The sequence below is a fragment of the Caenorhabditis briggsae genome (genome assembly GCF_000004555.2).
Source record: "Caenorhabditis briggsae complete genome, chrIII, whole genome shotgun sequence".
NCBI lineage: Eukaryota > Metazoa > Nematoda > Chromadorea > Rhabditida > Rhabditidae > Caenorhabditis > Caenorhabditis briggsae.
The window spans coordinates 7,665,970-7,678,095 of NC_013490.2; the positions used below are offsets into that span (position 1 = coordinate 7,665,970).

The following is a 12,126-nucleotide window of genomic DNA, read 5'->3' on the forward strand; positions in this document are numbered from 1 at the left end:
GAAGAAGAAGAAGAAGAAGAAGAAGAAGAAGAACACAGCGAACATTTTATGACTCACTCCTTCTTTTGGGTGGATTCATAATAAGGAGGATTGTCTAACACAGTATCAAATAATAAGGAGGATTGTCTAACACAGTTCTTCTATTTCTACGAAGCAAATCTTTAGAAACTTATTGAAGTAATATTTACGTCATTCCCGTCTAACCGCTTCAGTTTTTTCTCATCCACGCTATTTCTGAGAAAAAAAATGATTTTGTGGAAACTTTATTTTAGTCTGGGTTTTGAAGAACTGAAAGGGAGAAAAAATTCTGAAACAGAGGGAAAAGATGATGAAAAATAAGAGAGAGCGCGCTTTCCGGATCACTCGAATTTTTAAAATTTTCAGAAACTATTTTTAAAATTTTCAGAAAAATTTTCCGAAACTGAAAAAACGGGGCACTAATTTGGTACTTTTTTGCATGATTATAGACATTATAAGCAGAGTTTCCTAATAAAGACCATGATGAAATAGTCCCTGAAAAAATGACAAAACCTGTGTATAAGATTGCGGGTAATGTAAGCGGAAACCAAAACCGACTGTATCCAAAAATTTAGAACTTAAGGAAACCGGGAATTCACATACTCCGGATTTCAGAACTTATAAAATTAAGTCATCAGTAGTTTCGAAACTTGAAAATTGGAAAATTAAATGTACAGGAATTTTTGTGACTTCGGAAACTCGGAAATTTAGAAATTTGAAATTGAATTGTAAGATACAGTAAGCGGAAGCCAGAAGGTTGAGCCCCAGGGAGCGACTGATTCCCAAAATTCTGAATATCTTAATTTCCGAGTCGATAAACTCCCAAATTACCGCAATTACGAGTTTCCTAATTGAGAATTTCCAAAACTCCAAATGTCTAATTTTAGACTTTTTCGATTTTAGATACGGAAGAAAAACTCTGAAAAAAGGTATTGAAATCTCTTTTTGAAATTACGGGAATTGTAAGCAAAGGCCAGGAGGCTTAGCCCAAAAGGCGCAAACCGACATTTGAAATTTGAAAATTCGGAAGGTAAAAAACCAAGTTAACAATTTCTCACAAAAAACTACTTCTTCTATTTCTCCAAGTTTTAAGATTCGAACATTTTAAGTGTAGCCAGGAGATTGTAGCCGCCGGCAGGCGGCGGAAATCGACTGGTAATAAATAAATGAAGTTGCGTCTCTTTCTCTGTTTGTTACTCTGTTTGTCCAAACACGTGGAAAAACTTGCAATAAAATATAAATTGACGTGACCCTTTGAGTAAGACAGAGGAGCGAAGCGACGAACAGTAAAAGAAATAGGTTAATTTGCGCCGACGGCGCACCAGCCAGCTGTTTGAAGCGCCGGAGGCGCGGAAAACAGGCTGGTTATGATAAACAATATATCAGTTGGCAAATTTTAGATATCTCTCACAGGAAACGAGATAATTAGACTCAAAGATGACTGCTTGGGAGAGTTTTTTTTCTGACCCCCTCGCTTGAACCCAAGTGTAGTTCTAAATGTTTCGAATTTCATCTCGAAATTACCGTATTCTTCATTTTCCAAGTTTCGAACTTTCTCTTAAAATTACAGAAAGCTTCTTAATTTAAAGCTTTGATGTTTCTCTCAGAACTATAGTAATCTTCGTTTTCAAAAGTTTTCGAATGTATTCTCGAAACTACAGTAATCTTCATTTTCTAAGTTTCGAACATTCTCTAAAATTACAGTATTCCTCAGTTGGTAAATTTCTCGTTTTTTCCGACAATGCTATTAACATGGATGATATTCTTGCGTGGTATTTCAAAGTTTGATTTTTTCACATTGATAGTTATTTTTTAACTGATTTATTTGGACCACTTCACCGCATATTAAACAGTATTCTTTAAAAAATAGAGAAAAATTAAAAGGAAGTCTAAAGGCACATTATGAAGCAAATTTCAAACAGAAAAGCCTAGTTGGCAGTAAACAATATTCTTGTGTGTTTAAGAGAAAATTTGAAAGAAGAATGGTGGAAAGTAACAGGGGAGGAGGGGCAGAGATAATTAAGAATATGAAGAGTTATAAATACAGTATACCATTCACCGAGATAATATAATTTATGTTTTCTTTTCAAAGGGGGGGGGGCAGAGATTTTTCGGTAGGATTGATTTTTGAATTCGTGGTTTTTCGGGGAGTAAATATAATAGTTTTCAGAGAAATTAGAAAAGCCATTTGAATGCACGACGAACGACTTCTGGTACATGAGACCATTCAAAAGTGATGGTCTTGTCGTCGGCAGATTTTATGGTGGCTTTGTAGTTGACACGTCCGCCCGATTTCTCGGACGTCACTTCTGAATCCTTGTTTTTTGTATTGGCTTCAAGATAGTTGGCAAGAAGGGCAGCAATCTTGTCGAACCTGGGAATCAAAATACGAATAAAAATTTTGACTCCGGAAACTTACGAATTAGCAGTGTTGACACAGTTGAAAGGATCTAATGGATCACGCATCATTCCATGTGGGCAGGCACAATAATAGGCTCCTGGAGTGTTAACACATCCCTCGCTACATTGACCGTTGTTGGTGGCACATTCATCGATATCTGAACATTTTTAAATATTTTATTATTATTACTTCGAATATTTTATTCACCATAACACTGTCCATCCTTGGCAATGTATCCCTTTGGACAACGTCCTCCATGAGCCTTGACTTTGCATGGGCACTCGTCGACAGTTGCTGGTGGAAGAGTAGCAATCGGACGATTCGTGTCAATGACCATTTCACAAGTGGCACGAAGAACTGCTTTTCCTTCGGAAGAACATTGACAGTTGCAACTTGTTGGAGATGGTTTCACGTAGTTTTCAGGAGCAGTGGTGTCTGAAAAATGAATACTTAGGGATTATAGAGAAAATAATTATATAGAGAAAATAATTTTTTGAATAAAAACTCACTCAGATCAATATGAATTCTATCGCAGTTTTTGTCAATCGCCAAAGCAGTGGAATTTTCAACTCTTTCCGTTGTCATGACGCAGATTGTGTAGGTGTGATCTGATGGAAGATTGTCGAGATGAGTTCCGAAACTGTCACGGCATGTTGCCTCTTTGCGGAGCCATTTCTTCTTTGGAATCGAGGTATCGTGTGTGTACAGGATCGTGTAGTTCTGAAAAAAATAATTTCCAAAATGAGCTGAACTTTTTTGCAAGAAAAAACATACCGATTTGTTGTTGGTACAACATGTCCAAGACACAGAGATTGATGATGGTGACAGTGGAATAAGTTCAATGTTGGTGGCATCTTCCTTAGAAGCGTCACGTCCGAATGGAAGAAGAGTCGTCATTTTTGGAGTTGTCGATTTACGAGTGGTACTTGCAGTTGCATAATCACAAGTGATGTAGGCGATCCAGCTGTCGAACAACTCGTTTGGTGCAGACCATTGGTCAAGATGAATCACTCTGAAAATTATTCGTTAGAGTTTTAAATATAGAAAGCAATCATACCTGGTTGGAAGCCCGGCGACCTTGGAGAGAAGATCAGTGGCTGGTTTTCTAACGGAAATGGCGATGATGTTATGTTGGAAGTCTCCATTGGCGTATTCAGAAGCTGGGAGAGCATCGTCACTTGATGTTCCATCGGAACTGACAATGATCATCAGTTTGACTGCTCCATTGATGTAATTCTCCCTCGAGAGCTCGACGAGAGCATCAATTCCAGCACCTAGTTTTGGTGAAACGCTGTCTTCGCTAAAAATTATAATTCAAAAAGAAAAAATAAATGGACATACGCTTGCTGTTTGATTGTATTGAGCTCGTCGGCGAGCTGATCCACACGCAAGCTGTTGGAAATCTTCTGAACCTTCTCGCTGTTGACGGTGATGATGTTAATTCTGTAAAAGGTTTTCTATTCAGATGTCATTCTAGCATTTTAAAAACATACGTAATCATGTGTTGTTCATCTCTTAGTCTATCATTGAAGAAGTTAACAAGATGATCAAGAACACGTTCGAATTCCTCCGAAGAGGCTCTAGAAGTGATATCAACCAGAATGTTAATATGATAAGGTCTTCTGATTCCGTCGTTACAAAGTCCTCCAGAAACTGCACGAGTTGTTCGGAGCATCGGAGCAGTTGTGTACTTTTGCGATCCCAAATCTCGTTTCGTCGTCAAATGAGCTGGCATTTCTGAGTTCTTTGGCGCTGTGTTCCCACAGACAGCCTTCAAAATTCCAACTGCGTTATCGTCAATTTCAGTTGACTGTGCAACTTCGATCGCATTATCTGGATTGGCGTTTCCAACTAGTCTCTTGATAGTAGCAAGCTCATCAGGATTGGATCCAACAGCGACAGCGAAGAGTTGAACTCCATACATGTCTCTGAGATCTTCAGCAGCAGCTGCAGCATTTCCTCTATTCTTTCCATTGGTGATGAGAAGAACGATCTTTGTAGCATTCTCACGTCCATGAAGTTGGAATTGTTGACGAGCAGCATTCAATCCGTAAAGAGCAATTGCAACTCCATCATTAATCTTTTCAGCATCCACAATCTTTTCGAGTAGTTCAATCTTATCTTCATAATGACCAAGAGCCACTGGAACAGCGACCTTGTCACTGTAGATGACAAAACCAATCTTAGAAACATCTGGAGCAAGATCAAATCCTGTGTCTACGATGCTGGCAACTGCGTCCTTCATGCTATCGAATTCATCTGGAGTGAAGTTTTCGGAAGAATCCAACACGATGATGACGTCAGATTCGTAGTCGATAGTAGAGCAACTTCTTCTAGAACCAGCTAGAGTTGTTGCCTTTGTGCGAGGCGTTGGCCAGGTGCGAGCACTTTCGACATTTGGAACGATCTGAAAGATTAGAACGGTAAATGAACATAATAGAATTGTCATACCTTGCAAATGTAGTCAGCAATGGGTCCAAGAACTTCAGAATCAGCTCCACGCCATTGTGGAATAACAACGATCTTATCGGCATCCGTGAGTTCCGAATTCTGGTCCTGGCTTTCATCATCTCCAGAATCCACCACGAATATCGTAACATTACGTTCAGATTTCAGAGATTTGACAGCAGATGAGTAGTCGTCACTGAAATAATTTTAATTTAATGTTCGCTTTCTGCAAAAACACATACCTGGCTTTTCCGTTCTTTACAACCAAAACAATCTGTGGTACTCCATCAACTCCAGAAATCGAGAGCTCATCGAGAGCCTCACGAAGACCTGCTCCGAGTTGAGCACGTCCCTTGAGACGACGAGACTCGCTTATACGATGAACCAGATCATCTTCATTATCGTAATCTCCCAATGAAATTGGAATTTCTGATCCATCTCCGTACTTGACGAGTCCAACACGGACTTGATGTTTACGAAGATTGAAGTGTTCAGTGAGGAAGTTCTTAATCAGCTCCTTCATGACTCTGTAATCAAGAACCTTGATATTGTTGGAGGAGTCGATGACAAGAAGAAGATCAATATGCGATGTGACGTAGCAGTATTCAGATGGACGACGCGTTGGAACAAGAGTGTGAAGTTTTCTGGTAGTGTCAGTTGGTAGAACCATTCCATATTGATCGATTGGAAGTCCAGACTCGTCTGTTGGTACAACAGATCCATCGATATTCACTGATCGTCCTTCAGAGTCGGTTGGTAAGACATCTCCATATCTTCCGATAACAGTATATACTGGTTTTCGGTTGACATCAGTTGGAAGTGGCGATCCATCAGGCCCGATTGATGGGTAGATGTAGTTTCCGGCTGAATCGGTTGGCAATACTTGACCATCTGGACCCAATGGTTTTCCTTGTCCATCTTTGGAGACAAGTTTGCCATCGTCAGTAACAAATGAGCCTGAAGATTCGGTAGAAAGAAGAGATCCATCAGGACGAATGACAGGGAAGATGGTATGTCCATATTCGTCCGTCGGGAGAAGTTTGGCTCCTCCGATATCGCTTTCCGCTGGATAAACAAAGTTACCATATCCATCAGTTGGAAGAATTTGACCATCTGGTCCCAGTGGTTTTCCTTCTTCATCTCTATCAATCACATGACCATCGTCAGTAAGGAAGATTCCAGTAGAATCTGTGGAAAGTAGGGAACCATCTGGTCGGGTGATTGGGTAGATAGTCTTTCCAGATTCATCCGTTGGTACTGTCTTCGTGACGACTCCATCCCCGTGAACAAGAACAAATCTTCCATTGTTGTCGGTCGGAAGCACTGACCCATCTTTTCCAAGTGGTTTTCCTGAAGCATCTGTTGGTACAAGCTGACCATCAGGATCGATTGCTGATCCAGAAGCATCTGTCGGCAATTTTGTTCCATCTGGAGTGTAGACTGGATGAATTGATTTGCCAGAAGCGTCGGTGGGCAAAATTTCGCCATCAGGTTCGATAGCTGGATAGATGTATTTTCCAGAGCCATCAGTTGGAAGAACCTGGTTGTCTGGTCCAACTGGTTTGCCTTCAGAATCTTTTCCGACTACTTCTCCGTCTTCGGTGATGAATGATCCAGTGGAGTCTGTGCCAAGTGGTGTTCCATCTGGATAGAAAATCGGGTAAATGACATTTCCACTGGTATCAGTTGGAAGAATTTGTCCATCTGGTCCAACAGCGGGATAGATGTAATTTCCAGAAGAACTTGTTGGTAGAACAGATCCATCCGGTCCGAGCGGTTTTCCTTCGCTGTCCTTGTCAATCAATTTTCCATCATCAGTGAGGAAGGATCCAGTAGAATCAGTTGAAAGAAGTGTTCCATTTGGTCTTGTGATCGGATATATGATCAGTCCGTTTTCATCTGTTGGGAGTGCTTTGGTTGTGTCCTTAGCAGGTACAATGACGAACTGACCAGAAGCATTAGTTGGAAGTGGAGATCCATCCTTGGCAAGAGGAATACCACTAGTTGAATCAGTTGTAACAAGTTCTCCGTCTGGTCCAATGGCAAATCCAGTGGGATCAGTTGGAAGTTGAGTACCATCTTCATTGAATACTGGATAAACTGGCTTTCCAGATGCATCGGTCGGCAAGACTTGTCCGTCTGGGCCAGTAATCGGGTAGATATAGCTGCCGGAGTCATCGGTTGGAAGTACTTGTCCATCTGGTCCGATTGGTTTTCCTTCGTCATCTTTTTGTACAACTTGTCCGTTATCAGTAACGTAGTCTCCAGATGCATCAGTTCCCAGAAGAGTTCCGTCCGCTCTGGTGACATGGTGAAGAACGTTTCCGGTTTCGTCAGTTGGTAGAATCTTGGTGGTAGATTCGTCAGACACCACGTAAATATACTTTCCATTGTTGTCTGTAGGAAGTGGAGATCCGTCCTTCGATAGTGGTTTTCCACTGGAATCAGTTGGAACAAGTTCTCCGTCGGGACCGATAGCTGAACCGATTTCATCCGTTGGAAGTGGAGTTCCATCGGGTCCATGAACAAGATAAATAGATTTACCAGAACCATCAGTTGGAAGAACTTGTCCATCAGGGCCAGTGATTGGATAAATGTAGTTTCCTGATTCATCAGTTGGCAACACTTGTCCATCTGGTCCAACTGGTTTACCATCCTTATTCTTCTCAATAACACTTCCATCTTGAGCGATGAAAGCACCAGAAGAATCAGTTCCAAGTGGAGTTCCATCTGGTTTTGTGATTGGATAAATGAAATTACCATCGCTGTCAGTTGGATATGTTTTGGTGGTTTCATCTCCAGTTGGAACGAGAATGTAATTTCCATTATTGTCGGTTGGAAGTGGAGATCCATCCTTAGACAATGGTTTTCCGCTCGAATCTGTTGGAATTGGTTCTCCATTTGGTCCGATAACGGTTCCTTTGGAATCAGTTGGAAGTGGAGTTCCATCTGGTCCACGCACTGGGTATATGGGTTTTCCAGAAGCATCGGTTGACAATACTTGACCATCTGGGCCAACAGCGGGATAAATGTAATTTCCAGCAGCATCTGCAGAGAGAGTCTGAAAAATAAATAAATCAGATTTTAGGGATTTGCACACTTATTTCAAATTATGAATATCTAATTTACTCATTCAAACAAGTTTTTTTTCTCTGAAACAAATCTGATACACATTTGCGAAAATATCAATGTAAAGTTTTACCATGTTCTTTCCCCGGTTCTCATCGCTCCTAATTTATCTTCAAATAAACGAATACATATAAATTGAATAGATGACAACTTTTGTCAAACCTCACTAAACGAAATCTCATAAACAGAAAACAATGTTGCTCATCTGAAAAACTGACCTCTCCATCTGGTCCTACTGGGCGACCTTCCTCATTTCTCTCGATCATTTCACCATCATCAGTGATATGAGCACCAGTCGAATCAGTTCCAAGAAGTGTTCCATCTGGTCTTACGATTGGATAGATAACATATCCAGATGCATCTGTTGGATATACTCCGGTTTTATCTTCAACAGATGGAACCAGGATGTAGTTTCCGTTGTTATCAGTTGGGAGAGGTGATCCGTCTTTGGAAAGTGGTTTTCCGCTGGAATCAGTAGGAATCGGCTCTCCGTCTGGTCCTATGGCAGCGCCGGAAGCGTCAGTTGGAAGTGGAGTTCCATCTGGTCCGCGAACTGGGTATACTGTCTTTCCTGTAGCATCAGTTGGAAGTACTTGTCCATCCGGTCCAATCACTGGATAAATGTAGTTTCCAGATTCGTCTGTCGGAAGGACTTGTCCGTCAGGTCCTACCGGCTTTCCTTCTTCATCTTTTTCGATATTAGTTCCATCTTGAGTGATAAAAGCACCAGTCGAATCAGTTCCTAGTGGGGTTCCATCTGGTCTTGTGATTGGATAAATGACATTTCCATCTTCATCTGTCGGAAGAATCTTAGAAGTGGCTTCATCTGACGGAACGAGAATGTAGTTTCCGTTGTTATCAGTTGGGAGAACAGATCCATCTTCAGACAATGGCTTTCCGCTAGCATCAGTTGGAATCGGCTCTCCATCTGGTCCAATAACAGCTCCAGAAGCATCAGTTGAGAGTGGAGTTCCATCAGGCCCGCGAACTGGGTATACTGTCTTTCCTGTAGAGTCAGTTGGAAGTACTTGTCCATCTGGTCCAACAACTGGGTAAATGTAGTTTCCAGAAGCATCAGTTGGAAGTACCTTAAATTCGCTCATTAACTTTTTCAAAGTTTCAGAAATTACCTGTCCGTCTGGGCCTAATGGCTTTCCAGTGTCATCTCGCACGATAGCTTGTCCATCCTCTGTCAAATACTCGCCAGTTGAATCAGTTACCAATGGCGTTCCATCTGGCATTGTGATCGGATAGATTACGTTTCCTTCAGAATCAGTTGGCAAGACCTTCGTAGTTGATTCATCTGATGAAACCAAAATGTAATTTCCATCATTGTCGGTTGGGAGTGGGGATCCGTCCTTAGCCAATGGCTTTCCACTGGCATCGGTTGGAATTGGTTCTCCATCTGGTCCAATGACAGCGCCAGAAGCATTAGTTGGAAGAGGGGTGCCGTCTGGGCCACGAACTGGATAAACAGTCTTTCCAGTAGAGTCAGTTGGCAGTACTTGTCCATCTGGTCCGATAGCTGGGTAGATGTAATTTCCAGAAGCATCCGTTGGGAGAACTTGGCCGTCGGGGCCAACTGGTTTTCCTTCTTCATCGATTTGTACAACTTGTCCTTCCTCGGTGATGAACTTTCCAGTTGAGTCGGTTCCAAGTGGAGTTCCATTTGGTTTCGTGATTGGGTAGGCCACGTTTCCTTCAGAATCAGTTGGAAGAGTCTTGGTAACATCTTCTCCAGTTGGAACAAGAATGTAGTTTCCGTTGTTATCAGTTGGAAGAATAGACCAATCCTTTGACAATGGTTTTCCGCTTGCATCAGTTGGAATTGGTTCTCCATCTGGTCCAATGACGTTTCCTTCGGAATCAGTTGGGAGTAGAGTTCCATCTGGTCCACGTACAGGGTATATTGGTTTTCCAGAAGCGTCTGTTGCTAGAAGTTGGCCGTCCGGTGCAACTGCTGGATAAATGTAGTTTCCGAAAGCATCAGTTCGGAGAACCTGCAATTTCAAAGATATGTATGTCTTAAACATATCGGAAAGCATTGTTCTCCTTTTTATGAAAAAATTCGAACAGAAAAACGAAACACTTACTTGTCCATCTGGACCAACTGGCTTTCCAGTATCATCTCTCTCAATCACTTGTCTGTCTTCATTAACGAATCTTCCTGTTGAATCAGTGGCCAGTGGAGTTCCGTCTGGGCTAGTGATTGGATAAATAACTTCTCCTTCGTCATCGGTTGGGAGTACTTGTCCATCAGAACTTGCTGCTGGATAGATGTAATTTCCGGAAGCATCAGTTGGAAGAATTTGTCCATCTGGGCCTATTGGTTTGCCTTCGTCATCACGTTCAATAAATTCGCCGTCTTCAGTGAGGAAGGCTCCAGTTGAGTCGGTCGGGAGAAGTGTTCCGTCTGGTCTGACGATTGGATATATGATATTTCCTGATTCGTCGGTTGGGAGTGCCTTGGTAGTATCTTCCACAGATGACCCTAGGACATAGTTTCCGTTGTTGTCAGTTGGTAGTGGGGATCCATCCTTGGAAAGTGGTTTGCCGCTGGAATCAGTTGGAATTAGTTTTCCATCTGGTCCGATAACGTTTCCTTCAGAATCAGTTGGAAGTGGAGTTCCATCTGGACCACGGACTGGGTAGATTGGTTTTCCTGAAGCATCGGTTGGCAAAACTTGTCCGTCTGGTCCAACAACTGGATATATGTAGTTTCCTGAAGCATCAGTTGGAAGAATCGAGCCATCTGGACCAACTGGTTTTCCTTCGTCATCGACTTCCACGATTTTACCGTCATCAGCTACAAACTTCCCAGTTGAGTCTGTTCCAAGTGGTGTTCCATCTGGTCTAGTGATTGGGTAGACCACATTTCCTTCAGAATCAGTTGGAAGAGACTTGGTAACATATTCTCCAGTTGGAACAAGCACATAATTGCCTTGGATGTCAGTAGGCAATGGAGATCCATCCTGGGAAAGTGGTTTGCCACTGGTATCGGTTGGAATTGGTTCACCATCTGGTCCGATTACAGCTCCAGAAGCATCAGTTGAAAGTGGGGTACCGTCTGGACCACGAACTGGGTAGATTGGTTTTCCCGAAGCATCGGTTGGCAAAACTTGTCCGTCTGGGCCAATAGCTGAATATATATAGTTTCCGGAATCATCCGTTGGCAGAACAGCTCCATCAGGGCCTATTGGCTTGCCTTCGTCGTCCTTTTCAACAACGGTTCCATCATCAGTGACAAATTCTCCTGAAGAATCAGTTCCAAGAGGAGTTCCATCAGGCTTCTTAATGGATGGCAAAACGTCTGCGTCACCCGTTGGAAGTGAATCTTTTGTGAAGGTGCCTGAAGGAACAAGAACAAAGTGACCAGTTGCATCAGTTGAAAGTGGAGATCCATCTTTGGCAAGAGGAACACCACTAGTTGAATCAGTTGCAACAAATTGCCCGTCCGGTCCAATTGCGAATCCAGTAGAATCAGTTGGAAGTTGGGTACCATCTTCATTGAATACTGGATAAATTGGTTTTCCAGATGCATCGGTTGGTAATATTTGTCCGTCTGGGCCAGTAATCGAGTATAAATAATGACCAGAAGCATCAGTTGGAAGAACTTGTCCGTCGGGTCCAAGTGGTCGACCTTCGTTATCTCTGCCTATAACATCACCATTTTCAGATATAAAAAGTTCATCAGAGTCAGTTCCAAGTGGAGTTCCATCTGGTTTAGTAATCGGATATATAACGTTTCCATCACCGTCTGTTGGCAAGACCTTTGTAGTTGATTCATCTGCTGGAACAAGAATGTAGTTACCAGAAGCGTCAGTTGGAAGTGGAGATCCATCCTTAGACAAAGGTTTTCCGCTTGGATCCGTTGGAATTGGTTCTCCGTCTGGTCCAATGACCGCTCCAGAAGCATCAGTAGATAATGGTGATCCATCAGGTCCACTAACTGGATGAACAGTCTTTCCAGTTGAATCAGTTGGCAAAACTTGTCCATCCGGTCCAACAACTGGATAGATGTAATTTCCAGAATCATCAGTTGGGAGAACCTGCAAATGTTAAGCTTCAGTGTTTGATGGTTTAACCTACAAAAGTATAACTCTGATTCTTTTTTTTTGTGATCGTATAAA

At 42.1% G+C, this 12,126-nt stretch overlaps 1 protein-coding gene across 1 annotated transcript in view; it reads right to left on the bottom strand.

The window, feature by feature from the left end:
• Positions 1–2,193: 2,193 nt before the first annotated feature.
• The window catches only part of Cbr-dig-1, a gene marked incomplete at both ends in the record, with an annotated part of 49,033 nt that continues 39,100 nt past the window's right edge, over positions 2,194–12,126 (bottom strand). Inside the window, 11 exons of the mRNA XM_045244028.1 lie at positions 2,194–2,392; positions 2,438–2,576; positions 2,627–2,854; positions 2,929–3,139; positions 3,194–3,431; positions 3,477–3,719; positions 3,761–3,862; positions 3,913–4,826; positions 4,871–5,063; positions 5,110–7,928; positions 8,215–12,045. Of these exons, the coding sequence (XP_045096001.1) occupies positions 2,194–2,392; positions 2,438–2,576; positions 2,627–2,854; positions 2,929–3,139; positions 3,194–3,431; positions 3,477–3,719; positions 3,761–3,862; positions 3,913–4,826; positions 4,871–5,063; positions 5,110–7,928; positions 8,215–12,045 (9,117 nt within the window). The remainder of the gene's footprint in view (positions 2,393–2,437; positions 2,577–2,626; positions 2,855–2,928; positions 3,140–3,193; positions 3,432–3,476; positions 3,720–3,760; positions 3,863–3,912; positions 4,827–4,870; positions 5,064–5,109; positions 7,929–8,214; positions 12,046–12,126) is intronic.